Source organism: Piliocolobus tephrosceles, chromosome 10, assembly GCF_002776525.5.
Source record: "Piliocolobus tephrosceles isolate RC106 chromosome 10, ASM277652v3, whole genome shotgun sequence".
NCBI classification, from domain to species: Eukaryota; Metazoa; Chordata; class Mammalia; order Primates; family Cercopithecidae; genus Piliocolobus; species Piliocolobus tephrosceles.
In genome coordinates, this window is record NC_045443.1 from 118037342 (window position 1) to 118056977 (window position 19636).

Genomic DNA, 19636 nt, shown 5'->3' on the forward strand with positions numbered 1-19636 from the left:
TGACCAGTTTCAGTTATAGTCTTGTAGTCAGTCTCCACACACCCCTGCCCAGATAAGGCTGGAGTGTTTGCTTTGCTTTGCCCTTGGCTGAGTCTGGGGCTGGCCTTGAATCTGTTGCAGGAATGACCCTGACAATTTGCCAGCAAGGGATCATTGGAAAACATGTTATGCATTTGTCCTTAGCAACCGTTAACCAAAGGGATGGTTTCTGGAGTTTTCAGAGCTTACAATCTTGACCCTCATACCTACTACTTTGTACTCAGCCCAGCGTCTTGGGCTGGTTGGGGAAAGCAAAGTTCAGTCGGACGCTGGGATAAGGGAGACAAGAAGGAAGTGCAGCCTGGGCAACATAGAGAGACCTCATCTCTTAAAAAAAAAAAAAAATGTTAACCAGGTGTGATGGATTGCACCTGTGATCCCAGCAACTCAGGGGGCTGAGGTGGGAGGATCTCATGATCTAGGGAGGTCAAGGCTGCAATGAACCGTGACTGAGCCTCTTCAGCAGAGTGAGACCCTATTTAAAAAAAAAAAAAAAAAAAGATTGCTGCCTGCAGCCTCCATGTCTCATCAAGTGCCCGAATCTGTGCACTGGGTCTAGTTGAATAATCCCATCAGTCATGCAGCTTGCAGATGAAGAGACAGGTTCAGAGAGGTGCGGTAACTTGCCCAAGGTCACACAGTTGGCAGATGACAAAATAGGGCTCCAGTTTAGATCTGTCTGATTCCAAGACACAGGGTTTATTTTATCCCACCACTCCCCTCTGCAGTGTGGGTTTGTGAGAAGAACCTGGGGTTTGGATTCCAAAGGCCTGGGTCTAACTTATAGAATACTAAAGGACGTTAGAACTGGCATATCAGAGGCCAGGCGCAGTGGCTCACGCCTGTAACCCCCGCACTTTGGGAGGCCAAGGCGGGTGGATCACCTGAGTTGGGGAGTTCGAGACCAGCCTGACCAACATGGAGAAACCCCGTCTCTACTGAAAATACAAAATTAGCCGGGTGTGGTGGTGAGCGCCTGTAATCCCAGCTACTCGGAATGCTGAGGCTGGAGAATGGCTTGAACCCTGGAGGCGGAGGTTGCGGTGAGCTGAGATGGCGCCACTACACTCCAGCCTGGGGAACAAGAGCAAAACTCCATCTCAAAGAAAAAAAAAAAAAAAGAACTGTTACATCAAATATCGATATAACATTGTTTTGGCGAAATTCACATAACATAACCACGTTTAAGTAAACAATTCAGTGGCATTTAGTACCTTCACAGTGTTGTGCAACCATCACCTGTACCGGGTTCCAGAACATTTTCATCACTCCAGAAGGAAACCCTGTACCCATTAGCAGTCACACTCCCTCAGCCCCTGGTAACTGCTCATCTGCTTCTCTCTCTCTCTCTCTCTTTTTTTTTTTGAGACAGTTTTGCTCTCATCACCCAGGCTGGAGTGCAATGGTACAATCTCAGCTCACTGCAAACTCTGCCTCCCAGGTTCAGGCAATTCTCCTGCCTCAGCCTCCCATGTAGCTGGGAATTATAGGCACCTGCCACCATGCCTGGATAATTTTTGTATTTTTTGTACAGACAAGGTTTCACCATGTTGGTCAGCCTGGTCTCAAACTCCTGACCTCAGGTGATCCACACGCCTCAGCTTCCCAAAGTGCTGGGATTACAGGCATGAGCCACCTTGCCTGGTCTCTGATCTGCTTCTCTCTCTATAGATTTATACTTGGTTAACTTGGTGCTCTTCTGTTCCTATGTGACCTCTACAACAACCCTGTGGGGTAAGGAGGGCCTGGTTAATTTATTTATCTGTTTTTGTTTTGTTTTGTTTTTAGAGACAAAGTATCGCTCTGTTGCCCAGGCTGATGTGCAGTGACACGATCATAGCTCACTGCAGCCCCAACCTCCTGGGCTCAAGCAATCCTCCCACCTCAGCGTCCCGATTAGTGGGGACTACAGACATGTGTCACCACACCTGGCTAATTAAAAAAATTTTTTTGGGCCAGGCACAATGGCTCACACCTGTAATCCCAGCACTTTGGGAAGCTGAGGCGGGCAGATCACGAGGTCAGGTGATGGAGGCCATGCTGGCTAACACGGTGAAACCTCATCTCTACTAAAAATACAAAAAATAAGCCGGGGGGTGGTGGCAGGCGCCTGTAGTCCCAGCAACTCGGGAGGCTGAGGCAGAAGAATGGCATGAACCCAGGAGGCAGAGCTTGCAGTGAGCCAGGATTGCTCCACTGGACTCCAGCCTGGGCGACAGAGCAAGACTCCGTATCAAAAAAAATTTTTTTTTGGAGACATGGTGTCTCCCTATGTTGCCCAGGCTGGTCTTGAACTCCTGGCCTCAAGTGATCCTCCCATCTAAGCCTCCCAAAGCATTGGGATCACAGGCATGAGCCACTGTGCCCAGCAACCTTGATAGTTTTGAGGAGTATTGGTCAGGATGACCCTCTCTTGGAATGTGTGTGTGTGTGTGTGTGTGTGTGTGTGTGTGTGTGTGTGTGTTTGTTGGAGTCTCACTCTGTTGCCCAGGCTGGAGTGCAGTGGCACAGTCTCGGCTCACTGCAACCTCTTTCTCCCAGGTTCAAGTGATTTTTGTGCCTCAGCCTCTGAGTAGCTGGGATTACAGGCGCATGCCACTGCGCCCGGCTGATTTTGATTTATTTATTTTTATTTATTTTTGAGGCAGGGTCTCACTCTGTCACCAGGCTGGAGTGCGGTGGTGTGATCTCGGCTCACTGCAGCCTCTGCCTCGCGGGTTGAAGTGATTCTTCTGCCTCAGCCTCCTGAGTAGCTGGGACTACAGGCGTGCACCACCACGTCCCCCTAATTTTTGTATTTTTAGTAGAGATGAGGTTTCACCATGTTGGCCAGGATGGTCTTGATTTCTTGACCTCGTCATCTGCCTGCATCGGCCTCCCAAAGTGCTGGGATTACAGGCATGGGCCACCGTGCCCGGCTCTCTATTGGAATTTGTCCTATGTTTTTCTCATAATTAGATTAGAGTTATGGGTTTAGGGGAGGAAGACCACAGAGGCAAAGTGCTGTTTCATCACATGGCTGCTTTATGTTTAATCATCTCTTTTCTGGGCCGGGCGCAGTGGCTCACGCCTGCAATCCCAGCGCTTTGGGAGGCCGAGGCAGGTGGATCACCTGAGGTCAGGAGTTCAAGACCAGCCTGACCAACATGGTGAAACCCTATCTCTACTAAAAATACAAAATTAGCTGGGTGTGGTGGTGCGCACCTGTAATCCCAGCTACTCGGGAGGCTGAGGCAGGAGAATCACTTGAACTCGGGAGGCAGAGGTTGCAGTGAGCCGAGATTGTGCCACTGCGCTCTAGCCTGGGCAACAGAGCAAGACCCTGTCTCAAAAAATAAATAAAAATAAAAATGAAATACCATTAAAAATTCAGTTTCTTGGTCACAATAGCTACATTTTGAGGCTCGTAGACACACGTGGTGGGTGGCTGCCAGATCGACAGCCACAGAATGTTTCCATCACAGAAGGTTCTGTTGGATAGGGCTGCTGTGGATTGTTCCAGAGCCTGTCTCAGGGTTGCCCCATGGGAGTTGGGGGCTATGAGAACTAATGAAGGGGGCCTTGGGTAGGTCAGAATCCTGCATCAGCTTGACTGAATGGCCCCGCCTCTGCAGCCGCAGAATGAGTGGAGTCTGCCCAAGCACAGCGAAGCCTTGCCCAGCAAAATCTTCAGTCCCTCTTATGTGGGTTCCTTGGGGTCATAACAAGACAGAGGACCAGGCACTGCTCCTAGATTTAGGCCTGAAGGACACTAAGTGGGTGACTGGGGTGGCTCAAAGAAGGAGAAGCAGCTGTGGTTGCAAGTAAAGTTATTAATTAACCTTTTATCCAGGCTGGAGTGCAGTGGCACAATCTTGGCTCACTGCAGCCTCCACCTCACAGGTTCAAGTGATTCTTTTGCCCCAGCCTCCTGTGTAGCTGGGACTATAGGCATGTGCCACCACGCCTGGCTAATTTTTGTAGTTTTATTAGAGATGGTGTTTTGCCATGTTGGCCAGGCTGTTCTCAAACTTCTGGCCTCAAGTGATCCACCCGCCTCGATCTCCCAAAGTGCTAGGAATACAGGCGTGAGGCACTGCACCTGGCTATGAATTACTATTAACTGAGTGCTAACTCCATCCCAGGTCCCATATGCTAAGAACCTGGCATAAAGGTCGAGGTAGGTCCAAGAACAAACTTCATTTTATAGAGAAGACAGCTGAGGCTGAGAGAGGTTAAGTGACTGCCCCAGAGTCACACACCAGGACCAAGGTAAGAGTTGGATTTGGTTCTCATGCTACCATCTCAGGCCAGGGAGTACTGAAAGTCCCTTGAGGAAGGAAGAGATTCAGTTCAACCTACGACTTCCCTCCTTCCCCAGCCCATGAAAGCCTTACTAAGGACAATCTGGACAAACTCCACGTGCTGGAGTTTAGACAAAGCACCTGGTGGGGAGGGGGTCAGGTTGCTGCCACAACCCTCTCCCCGGGAAAGAGACATGCTAACTCTGACAGCCCAGACCTCTGCGGCCCCGGCCACAGAGATGACAGTATAAGGGACCTGGAAGGGCACTGGGTAGCTTCCCAAGGCCCTACGCTCTTTGTACCTTGACCTTTCACCACCCCAGATCCCTGCACAGGTGTGCAAAGCATAGCCTCTCCCAGCCTGGGAAAAACACACTCTTCAGTGGAAAGAACAGCTAAGTATAGCTTCTTGACTCCTTCAGGTGATGGCATACCCACACTTTAGCAAGGTCACGTCTTCTTGGCTGCTAAAGGGTAAGGCTCCTATTCCTAGGAAGTGCTTGACAGCAGCTGCCGGCTACCATTTGCTGAGTGTTTCTCTATGCTTGGCACTGTGCAAGCACTGTGCTTTATATATGTTGTCTTTCAGCCTAACAACAGTCTTCTGATAGAGTTATTATTGCTGTGATGGTTGTCATCATCTTCCCCATCTTACAGATGATGAAGCAGGTTCAGAGAGTTTAACTAACTTTCTCAAAGCCACATGGCTAGAAGGTGGTGGAGAAAACATTTGAACCTGTGTCTACCTGCCTCTGATTCCTGCTCTCTCCAGTGATAACAACAGCAGCAGCAGCAATTAACATGCTGTGAGGCTGTGCTAGGAAGGATACTAAGAGCCTTGCATAGGCTAGCCCATCATCAGGTGCCAAGGAGCAAGTTGAGGCAGTATACCGGTTTATTTATGATTTATTTATTTATTTATTTTTGAGATGGAGTCTCACTCTGTTGCCCAGGCTGGAGTGCAATGGCGCGATCTCGGCTCACTGCAAGCTCCGCCTCCTGGGTTCACACCATTCTCCTGCCTCAGCCTCCCGAGTAGCTGGGACTACAGGCGCCCGCCACCACACCCGGCTAATTTTTTTGTCTTTTTTAGTAGTGACGGGGTTTCACCGTGTTAGCCAGGATGGTCTCGATCTCCTGACCTCGTGATCCGCCTGCCTCGGCCTCCCAAAGTGCTGGGATTACAGGCGTGAGCCACCGTGCCCAGCAATATACTGGTTTAATGAAAACTTTTTCCACTCCCAAAGCCACCATCCTCAGTGTCCGGATCTTCCTGACAGCCTCCTAACTGCTACAATGGCACTGTCTACCTCCCCATTATCCAGAGAAGGGATAATGTAGCTAGTGGTTCCCAAACTTGACTGATCCCTGGACTCCCCTGGAAAACTTGAAGAGTGATATAGTCCTGGCATGATGGCTCAGGCTTATAATCCCAGCTACTCGGGAAGCTGAGGCAGGAGGATTGCTTGAGTCAGGAATTCAAGGCCTACATTGTGCTGTGATTGCACCAGTCTACTCTAGCCTGGCAACAGAGGGAGACCCTGTTTCAAAAAAAAAAAAAGTAATACAGATTATTGGAACATAATACATGCAGGTTGGGTATAGGATCTGAAATCTGTGCTCGCTCTCTTTTTTTTTTTTTTTGAGATGGTATCTGGTTCTGTCACCCAGGCTGGAGTGCAGTGGCACGATCTTGGCTCACTGCAACCCCTGCCTCCCGGGTTCAAGTGATTCTCCAGCCTCAGCCTCCCAAATAGCTGGGATTACAGGCATGTGCCACCATGCTTGGCTAATTTTTTTGTAATTTTAGTAGAGATGGGGTTTTGCCATGTTGGCCAGGTTGGTCTTAAACGTCTGACCTCAGGTGATCTACCCACCTTGACCTCCCAAAGTGCTTATGCTGGGATTACAGGCATGAGCCACTGTGCCCAGCTGCTTTTTTTTTTTTTTTTTTTTTTGAGACGGAGTCTCGCTCTGTCCCCCAGGCTGGAGTGCAGTGGCCGGATCTCAGCTCACTGCAAGCTCCGCCTCCCGGGTTCACGCCATTCTCCTGCCTCAGCCTCCCAAGTAGCTGGGACTACAGGTGCCCGCCACCTCGCCCAGCTAGTTTTTTGTATTTTTTAGTAGAGACGGGGTTTCACCGGGTTAGCCAGGATGGTCTTGATCTCCTGACCTCGTGATCCGCCCATCTTGGCCTCCCAAAGTGCTGGGATTACAGGCTTGAGCCACCGCGCCTGGCCTTCTGCTTAGAATTTTCTTCTGCCAGATAACCTAAATAGTCTCTCTCAAATTCAAAGTTCCACAGATGTCTAGGGCAGGGGCAAAATGCCACCAGTCTCTTTGCTAAAGCATAGCAAGAATTACCTTTGCTCCAGTACCCAGTAAGTTCCTTATCTCCATCTGAGACCACCTCAGCCTGGACTTCATTATCCATATCACTATCAGCATTTTGGTCAAAACCATTCAACAAGTCTCTAAGAAGTTCCAAGCTTTCCCACATCTTCCTGTCTTCTTCTGAGCTCCCCCCCACCCGCAAACTGTTCCAACCTCTGCCTGTTATCCAATTCCAAAGTCACATCTATAGTTTCAGGTTATCTGTATAGCAGTACCCCTAGCAGATGTTCTCCATGAGGACTCTGCCCCTGCAGCAGACTTCTGCCTGGATATCCAGGCATTTTCATATGTATTAGTCAGTTTTCATGCTACTGATAAAGACATACCCAAGACTGGGAAGAAAATAAAGGTTTAATGGATTTACAGTTCCACCTGGCTGGGGACGCCTCCACAATCATGGCAAAAGGTGAAAGGCACGTCTCACACAGTGGCAAGACAAGAGAAGAGACCTTGTTTGTATAGGAAAACTCCCCCTTATATAATCATCAGATCTCGTGAGAGCTGGTACCAATTCTCTGTATTAGTCTGTTCTCACACTGCTATAAAGATACTACCTGAGACTGGGTAATTTATAAAGAAAGGAGGTTGACGGGCGCGGTGGCTCACGCCTGTAATCCCAGCACTTTGGGAGGCCGAGGCAGGCGGATCATGAGGTCAGGAGATCGAGACCATCCTGGCTAACACGGTGAAACCCCGTCTCTACTAAAAATGTAAAAAATTAGCCGGGCGTGGCAGCGGGCGCCTGTAGTCCCAGCTATTTGGGAGGTTGAGGCAGGAGAATGGCGGGAACCGGGGAGGCGGAGCTTGCAGTGAGCCGAGATCGTGCCACTGCACTCCAGCCTGGGCAACTGAGCAAGACCCTGTCTCAAAAAAAGAAAGAAAGAAAGAAAGAAGTAAAGAAAGAAAGAAAGGAGGTTTAGTAGTTCCACATGGCTGGGAAGCCTCAGGAAACTTAGAATCATGGCAGAAGGCAAAGGGGAAGCAAGGCACGTCTTTTATTTTTTTATTTTTTATTTTTTTGTTGAGACGGAATCTCGCTCTGTCGCCCAGGCTGGAGTGCAGTGGCTGGATCTCAGCTCACTGCAAGCTCTGCCCCCCTGGTTTACGCCATTCTCCTGCCTCAGCCTCCCAAGTAGCTGGGACTACAGGCGGCCGCCACCTCGCCCAGCTAGTTTTTTGTACTTTTTTTTTAGTAGAGATGGGGTTTCACTGTGTTAGCCAGGATGGTCTCGATCTCCTGACCTCATGATCCGCCCATCTTGGCCTCCCAAAATGCTGGGATTACAGGCTTGAGCCACCACGCCCGGCTGCAAGGCACGTCTTAAATGGCAGCAGGAGAGAGAGAGCAGAGTGGGGAGTGCTACTTTTTTTTTTTTTTTTTTTTTTTTGGAGACAGAGTCTCGCTCTGTAGCCTAGGCTGGAGTGCAGTGGCGCGATCTCGACCTCGGCTCACTGCAAGCTCGGACTCCCGGGTTCACGCCATTCTCCTGCCTCAGCCTCCTGAGTAGCTGGGACTACAGGCTAATTTTTTGTATTTTTAGTGGAGACAGGGTTTCACCGTGGTCTCGATCTCCTGACCTCGTGATCCGCCCGCCTCGGCCTCCCAAAGTGCTGGGATTACAAGCGTGAGCCACCGTGCCTGGCCGGGAGTGCTACTTTTAAACCACTGGATCTTGCGAGGACTCACTATCATGAGAACAGCATGGGGGGAACCACCCCCATGATCCAATCACCTCCCACCAGGTCCCTCCCTGGGGATTACAATTCCAGATGAGATTTGGGTAGGGACACAGAGCCAAACCATATCACTAACATACTTCTTTTTTATTGGCTATTTTAAAGCTAATCATAGCTCTCAAGTCATTTTATTCATAAGCACTTCTGTATGCATTTCAAACTTTAAGGATTTTTTTATTCTAGTAAAAAACACATAAAGTTTACCATCTTAACCATATTTGAATAGGCAGTTCAGTAGTGTTCAGTATATTCACACTGCTAACCTTTTTCATCTTGCAAATCTGAAACTGCACCCATTAAACAACTCTCCTTTCTCCCTTGCCCTAGCCCCTGGTAACCACCATTCTACCTTTTGTTTCTATGAATTTGACTAATCTCAGTACTTCATATAAGTGGAATCGTATAGTATTCCATCCACAGTGTTATTTCACATAACACAATGTAACCTGATGTCCTCAAGGTTCATCCATGTTATAGTATATGCCAGAATTTCCTTCCCTTTTTTTTTTTTTTTTGTTTTTTTGAGACAGAGTCTTGGCTCTATCGCACAGGCTGGAGTTTGGAGTGCAGTGGCACTATCTTGGCTCACTGCAACCTCTGCCTCCTGGGTTCAAATGATTCCCCTGCCTCAGCCTCCCAAGTAGCTGGGATTACAGGTGTCCACCACCATGTCTGACTAATTTTTGTATTTTTAGTAGAGACAAGGTTTCACCAGGTTGGCCAGGCTGGTCTTGAACTGCTGACCTCAGGTGATCCACCTGCTTTGGTCTCCCAAAGTGCTGAGATTACAGGCATGAGCCACAGCACCCAGCCCAATTTCCTTCCTTTTTAAGGCTGACTAAATAGTCCATTGTATGGATAGACCACATTTTATGTATCCATTTATCCATTGATGGACTTTTGGGTTGTTTCTACCTTTTGGCTATCATGAATACTGCTGCTGTGAACACTGGCGTACAAATATCTGTCTGAAGGGCTGGGTCCGGTGGTGCACACCTGTAATCCCAGCAATGAAGTGGTATCTCATTGTCAACACTGAGCTCTGAGTCAAGTGGAAAGTAAAGACCTTCCCAGGAGGAAAGCAGGAGGGAGAAGGTACAGAGAATATTTAAAAATATCCACACTGATTATTTAAGCTAAAGGCACTTGAAAAACAGCAAGAACAAGATGATCACTCTCACCTTTGTGCTGTTTCTTAAAAGCAGAAGATGATGAAATTTCTGAGTGAAAGACCCCCAGCCGGTGCTGGAAGGAAAGGCAACATCCTTATCTTCAAAGGCAAGAAGCTGGCACTGAGATAATTCTGTGCAGACCCTTGTTAAAGTAACTTAAAAAAATTTTTTTTTGAGACAGGGTCTTGCTCTGTCACCCAGACTGGAGTACAGTGGTGCCATCTCAGCTCACTGCAGCCTCTGTCTCCCTGGCTCAAGCAATCCTCCCATCTCAGCCTCCCAAGTAGCTGAGACTACAGGCCTGCACCACCATCCATCGACTAATTTTTGTATTTTTTGTTGTAGAGATGGAGTTTTACCATATCACCCAAGCAGGTCTCGAACTCCTGGACTCAAGGGATCCGCCTGCCTCAGCCTCCCAAAGTGCTTTGATTACCGTTGTGAGCCACTGTGCCCAGCCAAAATAGCTTTTTTTTCTTTGAGACAGAGTCTCACTCTGTCACCCAGGCTGGCGTGCAGTGACGTGACCCTGGCTCACTGCAACATCTGCCTTCCGGGCTCATTCTTGTGCCTCAGCCTCCCGAGTAGCTGGGACTACAGGTGCGTGCCACCATTCTCGGCAAATTTTTTGTATTTTAGTAGAGATGGGGTTTCACCATGTTGCCCAGGGTGGTTTCGAACTCCTGAGCTCAGCGATCCACCCGCCTTGGCCTCCTAAAGTGCTGAGATTACAGGCGTGAGCCACCATGCCTGGCCCAAAATAGCTATTATCTTTTAAGCTTCTCCAACATAATTGAGTGGCTTTTTTATAATTTACTATTCTTTGTCCAATCCAGTATATAAGTAACTCTAATTGCTTCTTTAGGTCTTCATTTCTCTCTCTCTCTCTCTTTTTGAGAGTGAGAGCATCTTGCTCTGTCCTCCAGGCTGGAATGCAGTGTCAAGAACACGGCTCACTGCAGCCTGCAACTCTCAGGGCTCAAGCAATCTTCCCACCTCTGTCCCCTGAGTAGCTGAGACCACAGGCTTGTGCCATCATGCCTAAATAATTTAATATTTTGTATAGATGAAGGTCTCGCTATGTTGCCCAGGCTGGTCTTGAACCTCTGGTCTCAAGCACTCCTTTTGCCTCAGCCTCCCAAAGTACTGGGATTACAGGTATGAGCCACCACACTGCCTTCATTTCTTTATGGAGGCTCCCATGCCACGCACAACTTTTGATAAATAAATATGTATGCTTTTCTCCTGTTCTTTTTTTTTTTTTTTTTTTTTTTGAGACAGAGTCTCACTCTCACCCAGGCTGGAGTGCAAAGGCATGATCGTGGCTCACTGCAGCCTCCACCTCCTGGGTTCAAGCAACTTTCCTGCCTCAGCCTCCTAAGTCACTGGGACTACAGGCGCCCATCCCCACGCACGGCTAATTTTTGTATTTTTAATAGAGACGGGGTTTCGCCATGTTGGCCAGGCTGGTCTCGAACTCCTGACCTCAAGTGATCTGCCCACCTCTGCCTCCCACAGTGCTGGGATTATAGGCATGAGCCACCATGACTGGCCCTATTCATCTATCTTGTGTCAATTTAATTCTTGGATCCTGCCAGGACGCTAAGAGGATGGAGGTGAGTCCTGACATCCCTACAGCAGGAAAATGAGGTATCCCTTAATGCACAGAGACATAAGACACTCACAAGCCCAGCAACGTTTTCAAATAATTTATTAGGAATTTAAAACTGAAAATAAAACCTGGAAAAAGAAGTTACAGATGTGGAGAGAAGAGACACCGGAGGGTGGTAACTTGCTGGCTTCGAAACACCATGTAACATCTTAAAAAAAAAAAAAAAAAAAAAAATTCCCAAACAAATCAGAAAACGGAATTCCAGGGTCCTGAGCCCATGGTTGGGCCCAGTGGGGTGGAAGGGTATGGGGATCGGGGAGAGGGAAGCTAAGTGTCTCAGGACTCAGCTCAAACGTGTAGAAAATTAAAAATAAAAACCAATAAAATGCAGCTTCTCTTTTATTAGGAAACATTAAAAAAAAAAAAAAAAAAAAAAAAAAAAAAAAAACCAAAACACGAACAGCCGCGCATCTCAGTAACAAAGATTATTGCTTTGTGTTCTCAGGGCTGGTAGGTTAAGCACCTCACACAGACAATTAACTCTCCAAAGGCGGGTTTCCGGGTGGGGGCGATGCTGGGGAAGAGAGCTCAGGCCCTGGGCCTCAGAACTGGGGGACAGGGACACACAGAAGGGGGATGGCAGTGGGTGGGCCTTGGCCCTGCCACGCCAGCCAGGCCACTGTTCATGAAGGTCCAATGCCCTGAACATCTTTTTTTCCTTGGAAGGGGGCTCTGGGGTGAGGGGCTGCCAAGGGACTCTGGCTGTGGGGTCATCCTGGTGGGAAACTTCAGTGAGAGAATGTGGGGGTTCCCTGAGACGCCCTTTGCTTTCCCCTGGGGTCTGCCCTTGCCAGAGCGTCCCCTGGTGCCCACTCATTGCGGGGGTCGAGGAGGAAAAGGGGACAGACTGAGCAGAAACCATGAAGACCCAACCTAGGCAGGGGGCAGGGGAGACCTTTGGAGAGTTAATTCCCGTCCAGCAGTGTCTCCGGGCAAGCCCTGCTCTTCCCGCGCCCTTTGCCCTCACACTGGGTTTTCGGGGTGGGCAGGTCCAACCAAGGCCTTGACCCCGAGGGCCTGAGAGAGCGGGCCTGCCGTGGCCACAGCTGAGGCCTGCAAGCTTACAGTAACGGTGTCTGAGGGGACAGAAACAGGGGAGGGGGGAGCCCCTCACCCCCGAGGGGCCTTAGAGAGGGGTGGGCACATCACCTCACAGTATTTACATATGATACAGGACGGGATGGTTCCAGGGGCTCGGCCTGGCCTCCCTGCAGCCCTGCCCTCCTCTCCAGGGCTGGAGGGAGGCAGCCAGGGGCCCACAACCCAGATAGACACTTTGTTCTCAGCTGGTGGGGGGCACCTGGCCCCTTGCCCCCTGCGGCCTGGGGCTTCACATTCACAAACCTAGAAATAGTTTAAAAACGGTTTCTTTAAAAAAAAAAAAAAAAAAAAAAAGGAAAGAGCAAAGGAGGGGAAATCAGAATAAAAAACAGGGGTTGGGGCTGCGGCCTGTAGCAGGCTCCCTCCGCCTTCACTCTAGCTATGCACAAATCCAAAAGCCTTCTTGGGAGGGGCTGGTCCTAGGGGGGCGCGGCAGGGAGGGAGGGACCAGAGGGCTGGGGTGGGCAACCGGCTAATCCAAAATAAATAAAAGCAGGGCCGGGAGGGGGGCGGGTGGGGATGGGGGCAAGGGCGAAGAGGGGGACGTTAGTAGGGGAGCCAGACTCTGTCGGGGGTAGCAGGGCAGGGGCCGGGCCCGGGGAGTAGGGGGCAGGCAGTAGCGGGTCCGAGTCGCTGCGGGGGAGGGGGCGGCGGCTGCGGCTGAGGTCTCCCGCCCCCTCGCTGGCTCACTCGTGGTCCTCAGTCAGCTGCAGGCTGGGGCGCTGGGAACACAGCCGGGAGATTATGGGGGCTCCTGGGGCACACGCAGCCCTCCCCAGTCCTCTCACAGAAGAGATTTGTTCATTAACTATCCACTTTCTTCTTCCTATTTATTTATTTTTTATTTTTTATGTTTTTTGAGACGGAGTCTGGCGCTCTGTTGCCCAGGCTGGAGTGCAGTGGCCGGATCTCAGCTCACTGCAAGCTCCGCCTCCCGGGTTTACGCCATTCTCCTGCCTCAGCCTCCCGAGTAGCTGGGACGACAGGCGCCCGCCACCTCGCCCGGCTAGTTTTTTTTATATTTTTTAGTAGAGACGGGGTTTCACCGGGTTAGCCAGGATGGTCTCGATCTCCTGACCTCGTGATCCACCCGTCTCGGCCTCCCAAAGTGCTGGGATTACAGGCTTGAGCCACCGCGCCCGGCCTTAATTATTTATTTTTTTAGAGACAGGGTCCAGCTCTGTTGCCCAGGCTGGAGTGCAGTGGCAGTGATCATAGTTCACTGCAGCCTCAACCTCCTAGGCTCAAGTGATCCTCCTGCCTCAGCCTCCTGAGAATCTGGGATTACAGGTAATATCTGGGACACCAGGGGAAGGCAAACACACCCTGCTCATTTTTGTTGTTGTAGCAGAGATGGGGATTCACTACATTGCCCAGGCTGGTCTTGAACTCTTGGTCTCAAGCCATCCTCCAGCCTTGGCCTCCTAAAGATCTGGGATAACGAATGTGAGCCACTGCACCCAGCCAGACTTTGCACTTTCTGTTCCCTGGTTGGATGGCTCTTTCCCCAGATTTTGAATGACTGGATTTATTCAAATGTCACCTTCTCAGAGATACCTTCTCTGAACCCCACATCTAAAATAGCCCTGTGATGCACAATCTGGAATTATCTCATATGTTCACTTGATTTTTGTCCTGTGAAATGAGAGAAGACTTTGTCCGTCTTGTTCATCCCTCTTTCCTGGAATAGGGCTCATAAATGAATGGGAGAATGCACAGAATATCATGGGCTCACAGTCTCCCGCCATCTGGATAGACACTGTGATGGCCGTGTACACAGTCCCACAAGTCAAGGTATCCTGTTGCTTTTTGGTTTGTTTGTTTGTTGAGGTGGAGTCTTGCTCTGTTGCCCAGGCTGGAGTGCAGTGGCCTGATCTCGGCACACTGCAGCCTTTGCTTTCTGGTCCAAGCAATTCTTGTCCCTCAGCCTCCCGAGTAGCTGGGATTACAGGTGCACACCACCACACCAGCCAAGTTTTGTATTTTTAGTAGAGATGGGGTTTTACCATGTTGGCCAGGCTGGTCTAGAACTCCTGACCTCAGGTGATCCGCCCGCCTTGGCCCCCGAAAGTGCTGGGATTATAGGCGTGAGCTACCGCACTTGGTCAAGGTATCCTGTTTTGATAGCTGTGTACTATATACCACTATACACATACACTAATTTGTTTAACCACTCTCCTTTTGATGGATATTTCAGTTATTTGCAGTTTTAAAAATAAATGCCTAGAAGTGGAATTGTTGGGTGTAAGGGCATGAATGTTTGAAACAGGGACAAACATTGCCAGACTGTCCCGGGAACCCCTGAGCCACTGTACTTACTTGTTTCTCCCGTATCTTTATCAATGCTGGGCAGTGTTCATCTTAAAAAATCTTTGTGGCTGGGCCCAGTGGCTCATGCCTGTAATCCCAGCACTTTGGAAGGCCGAGGCAGAGGAGGATCGTTTGAGCCAGGAGTTCAAGACCAACCTGGGCCACATAATGAGACCCCCCCATCTCTACAAAAAATTTAAAAAAAAATCTTAGCCAGGTATGGTGGCTTGCTCCTGTGGTCCCAGCTACTTGGGAGGCTGAGGTGGAGGATGGCTTGAGCCTAGGAGTTCCAGGCTGCGGCGACCTGTGACTGCACACTGCACTCCAGCCTGGGTGACAGTGAGACCCCATCTCTATTAAAAATAATAATAGTAATAGGGCCAGGCACGGTGGCTTACCCCTGTAATCCCAGCACTTTGGGAGGCCGAGGCAGATGGATCACGTGAGGCCAGGAGTTTGAGACCAGCATGGCCAACATGGCAAAACCTGCCTCTACTAAACCAAAAAAATACCAAAATTAGCCAGGTGTGGTAGCGCATGCCTGTAATCCCAGCTACTCGGGAAGTTGAGACATGAGAATTCCTTGAACCCAGGGGACAAGTTTGCAGTGAGCCAAGACTGCGCTACTGCACTCCAGCCTGGGCGACAGAGCGAGACCCCATCTACAAAAATAAAATAAAAAATAATAAAAGATCTTAAAAAATCTTTGTGGCCTACCCTGGTGGCTCACACCTGTAATCCCAGCACTTTGGGAGACCAGGGCAGGAGGATCCCTTGAGCCCAGGAATTTGAGACTAGCCTGGGCAACACAGGGAAACTTTGTCTCTACAAAAAAAGTAAAAAAATTAGCCAGGCATGGTGGCGTGTGCCTGCAGTCCCAGCTACTTGGGAGGAGTCTGAGGTGGGAGAATCCCTTGAGCCCAGGAGGTCTGGGTGACAGAACGAGATCTTGTCTCAATAATAATAATCTTTGCCAACCTGATAGTGGGATGCGAAGCCTTACTGTTGCTTTGATTTCTGTGTTTAAATGGAGTAGGGTGAGCAGCGTTTCATGTTTATTGACCACAGCTGGTATAAAGATCTGTCTCCCCTGGGATTGTGATTCTTGAGGGCAGGGATGGGGTCTGTGTCCCAGATTCGACGGCCCAGGACAGGCTTCCCCAGTGCCACCCCACCACCTGTCCCCACCTCCCCACCACATCCTCACCTCCTGCCACCGTCCCCTGCTTCAGTGGTACCCATTGGTGAAGGCTGTGGCAATCAAAGGGCCCTGAAAAGGAAAGCATTTGACTCCTAGATTCCTGGGAAAGTAGAGGAAGATCGGGGCTCCTCCTCTCTCTGCAGGACATCTGAGGTGAGGCGCAGACCCCTCTCTACCTGCCCGGATCGCCCCCCACTGCAGGTCTTCCTGCCTGGATCGCCCCCTACTGCAGGTCTGCCTGCCCGGATCGCCCCCGACTGCAGGTCTGCCTGCCCGGATCGCCCCCCACTGCAGGTCTGCTCAAAGATTCTCCAACAAAGGGCCAGGGAATCTGCACAAACCAGTACCCTGGATAAAACCAGGGCACCCCGGGCTGGAATCGAACCTCCATGCGAGCGGAGATGCCATGTGTCTCATTTTCACCTAAAGCCCACTATGCCTGGCATTCAGAGGCGATAGCTAAGTGTCCACTGAATGAATGATAACCCCCACTGTTCTTCCTTAGTGACTCTTTCTCCATTCATCCTCCCTCACCCTCCTTTTGCCCCCAAAGACAAAGAAGGTCTCTCCCTTCCCCAACTTGGGGGTCTCTCAAGGTGTGGGGGGTGAGGTGGAGGCCGCCAGGCCTGGCCACTCACCCCAAGACTGTGGCCGAAGCCGGTGCTGGGGGCGGGGCTGGCGGCGCTGATGTAACTGCTGACCCCCGAGTCCTGGTTGGCCGCCCCGTAGAGCTCAGCCATGGGGCCGGGGCTGGTGGTCCCCAGGAAGCCCCCTGTGCGGCTGGGAGTCGAACCTGGAGGGGGAGCCATCGTCCAGGGGTGAGAGCCTGGCAACCCAGAAAGAAGACGGTGATAGCCCTGGTGCTCTCTGCCACACCACGGCACCCCCTCAAGCCTGTCCCACCCACCCTGACCTGGACCCCCACATTTCAGAAAGTCCTGTGGGCCCACCTCCTGGAGATCTCCCCACGCCCATCCACCCAGTCACCCCAGCCCTGACCCCCATCATCTCATCTGACCACTCAGCAGCCTCCTCTCCTGAGCCCCTTCCCAACTTCACCCCACCTGGCAGCTGAATGCATGTTCTAAACCCTGACCCGCGTCCCTCTGCTACTTGCAATTTCCATTGTCTCCCCGGTACCCGGGCTCCTTCTGCCTCCTTTCTCCACTCCCTACTTCTGCACTCTCCACACCCACTGGCCTCCAGGCCTTTGTATGTGCTATTCCCTCAACCAGAAACTCTTTTCCTCCTCTTTGCCTTTGAATGTGAAGTTAAGGGGCGCTTCCTCTTGGAAGGCTTCCCTGGCCTTTCCTAGAGGACCCAGCTGGGAGCTTCTCTGGTACCGGACACCCCCTAGTGCAGCAGCATCAGCCATCAGCATTATTGCCTTTTTAATACCTGATGCCACTATCAGGCTGCAAGCCCTGGAAGGCAGAGACCCTGTCAGTCTTTTTTTTTTTTTTTCCCTTTTGAGACAGATGGAGTCTCACTCTGTTGCCCAGGCTGGAGTGCAGTGACGTGATCTCAGCTCACTGCAACCTCCACCTCCCAGGTTCAAGCGATTCTCCTGCCTTGGCCTCCCGAGTAGCTGGGATTACAGGCGTGCACCACCACGCCCAGCTAGTTTTTATAGTTTTAGTAGAGACAGGGTCTCACCATGTTGGTCAGGCTGCTCTGGAACTCCTGACCTCAGGTGATCTGCCCACCTCGGCCTCCCAAAGTGCTAGGATTATAGGCAGGAGCCACCTCGCCCAGCTGACCCTGCCAGTCTTGCTGCTGGCTGGCTCGCCCATGCTGGCACGATGCCCAGCACAGAGCAGGTAATCAGTTGATACTTGAATAAATGAACAAGTGTCCCTCTGCAAAGGGGTGGCAGTGGCCACCTCCCCTCCCTTGGACTTCTCTGCTTCCTGTGCTGCCTCATCTCTCTTCCTGCACCCCAGAAGAGCTCACCTGTCCCTCGAACCACAGCCGCCGCCGCCGCCGCTGCTGCCATTGGTCCGTAGGCAGTGAGAGGAATGGCTGAAAAGAAAGGGATGGGCACATGAGCATGGCGGTGGGGGCAGAAGTGGGTGAAGGAGGCCCCTACCTTCTAACCAGAGCCTCTCCAGCCTGGCCTTACCTCACAGGGGTCCATGTAGCCCCAGGGTCAAGGCAGAAAAGGCTACCTTGGGACACCATCTGTGTCCTGACTCGTGGCATGGATGGAAAAAGGTGGGAGACAGCACAGCTTCCCAGTGAGCAGCTGAGCCTCAATTTCTGCCCTGGACTGGGGGCACATGCTCCAACAACCCAAAGCTCACGGAGGGTGGCGGCAGGGCACCCAACCCTGAGCAGCTGTGAAGGTTGCCCACCACTGCCCCCTTCTCCAGGGTGCCCTTGGCAAAACAGGGGGCACTTGGCCTAGAGGTGCCTGGGAGTTCACATCCTTCTTCACAGCCCACAACAGCTAGTGATAGATGACACATGGGACAGGCCCTCAGGCCTGCTGCTCCCAGGTAGAGCACCCCAGGGGTCAGGCTGGGGCTGGGCTCCCACTGAAGCCACAGCTCTGCACCACACCCTCTGCTGCCTGTCCTGCTCCCTTGCCCCTGTCCCCTGAGAGCACCCCAAGTGCCTCCCTGACCACCCAGAAATGACCACTGCCTCCCCCAAATCCCCTCAGCCTCTTTGTTTGCCATCTCCTCTTCAGACACAGGCACCTATCCCCTTGTTTGCTGTCTGCCTTCATCTTCACCTCTGCAGCACCTAGCACCTTGCCTTGTACACAGCAGGTGTTTAATAACTGCTGAAGGAGTAGAAAGGGCCTCTGCTTAAAACACCTAGTGGCTTGAATGGCTTGAGCCTGGAGCTCCCCGGGGCTGAGAGGTGAGCACCTCCTACTGTGAATCTTCCCTAAAAACTTCACACAGTGGGCTCCTTCTCACTCAGATGCCACCTCCTCTAAGAAGTTTTCCCTGAATACCCCCACTCAGGTGGCCCTTTGTCCCTAACCCTAATGCCTTAGCACATTTCCCTGCTTTAATTTCCTTATGGAACTTCTCACCCTCCAAAAATATATTTTTTTAATTAATTTTTTTGTAAAGATAGGGTCTTGGAAAGGCCAGGTGCGGTGGCTCATGCCTGTGATCCCAGCACTTTGAGAGGCCGAGGCAGGCGGATCACCTGAGGTCGGGAGTTCAAGTCCAGCCCGACCAACATGGAGAAACCCTGTCCCTACTAAAAAAAATACAGAAAAAAAAAAAAAAATTAGCTGGGCGTGGTGGCTCACGCTTGTAATCCTAGCTACTTAGGAGGCTGAGACAGGAGAATCGCTTGAACCTGGAAGGTGGAGGTTGCGGTGAGCCAAGATGGTGCCATTGCACTCCAGCCTGGGCAACAAGTGCACAACTTCATCTCAAAAATAAAATAAAATATAGGGTCTTGGTATGTTGCCCGGGCTGGTCCGGTCCTCAAGCTGTCCTCCTGCGTTCGCCTCCCAACTCCTCCTGTGTTGGTCTCTCAAAGTGTTGGGATTACAGGCCTGAGCCGCAGCACCCAGCCCAAAAATATCTTATTTGCTTTGGGGATACTCAGGTAAGCCTTTCTTGTTTTACTTGATTTTTTTTTTAGACAGAGTCTAGCTCTATTGCCCAGTCTTGTGTGCAGTGGCATGATCTCGGCTCACTGCGACCTCTGCCTCCTGGATTCAAGTGATTCTCCTGGCTCAGTCTCCTAATTAGCTGGG

General features: G+C 50.9%; 1 protein-coding gene across 1 annotated transcript in view; it reads right to left on the reverse strand.

Moving 5' to 3' along the window:
- Nucleotides 1–11319: 11319 nt before the first annotated feature.
- Nucleotides 11320–19636, reverse strand: part of MSI1 (musashi RNA binding protein 1) — a 28291-nt gene continuing 19974 nt past the window's right edge. Inside the window, exons 12-15 of the mRNA XM_023212938.1 lie at nucleotides 17863–17931; nucleotides 16548–16735; nucleotides 15916–15978; nucleotides 11320–13120 (exon numbers count right to left, since the gene is read on the reverse strand). Of these exons, the coding sequence (XP_023068706.1) occupies nucleotides 15937–15978; nucleotides 16548–16735; nucleotides 17863–17931 (299 nt within the window). The 3' untranslated portion in view covers nucleotides 11320–13120; nucleotides 15916–15936. The remainder of the gene's footprint in view (nucleotides 13121–15915; nucleotides 15979–16547; nucleotides 16736–17862; nucleotides 17932–19636) is intronic.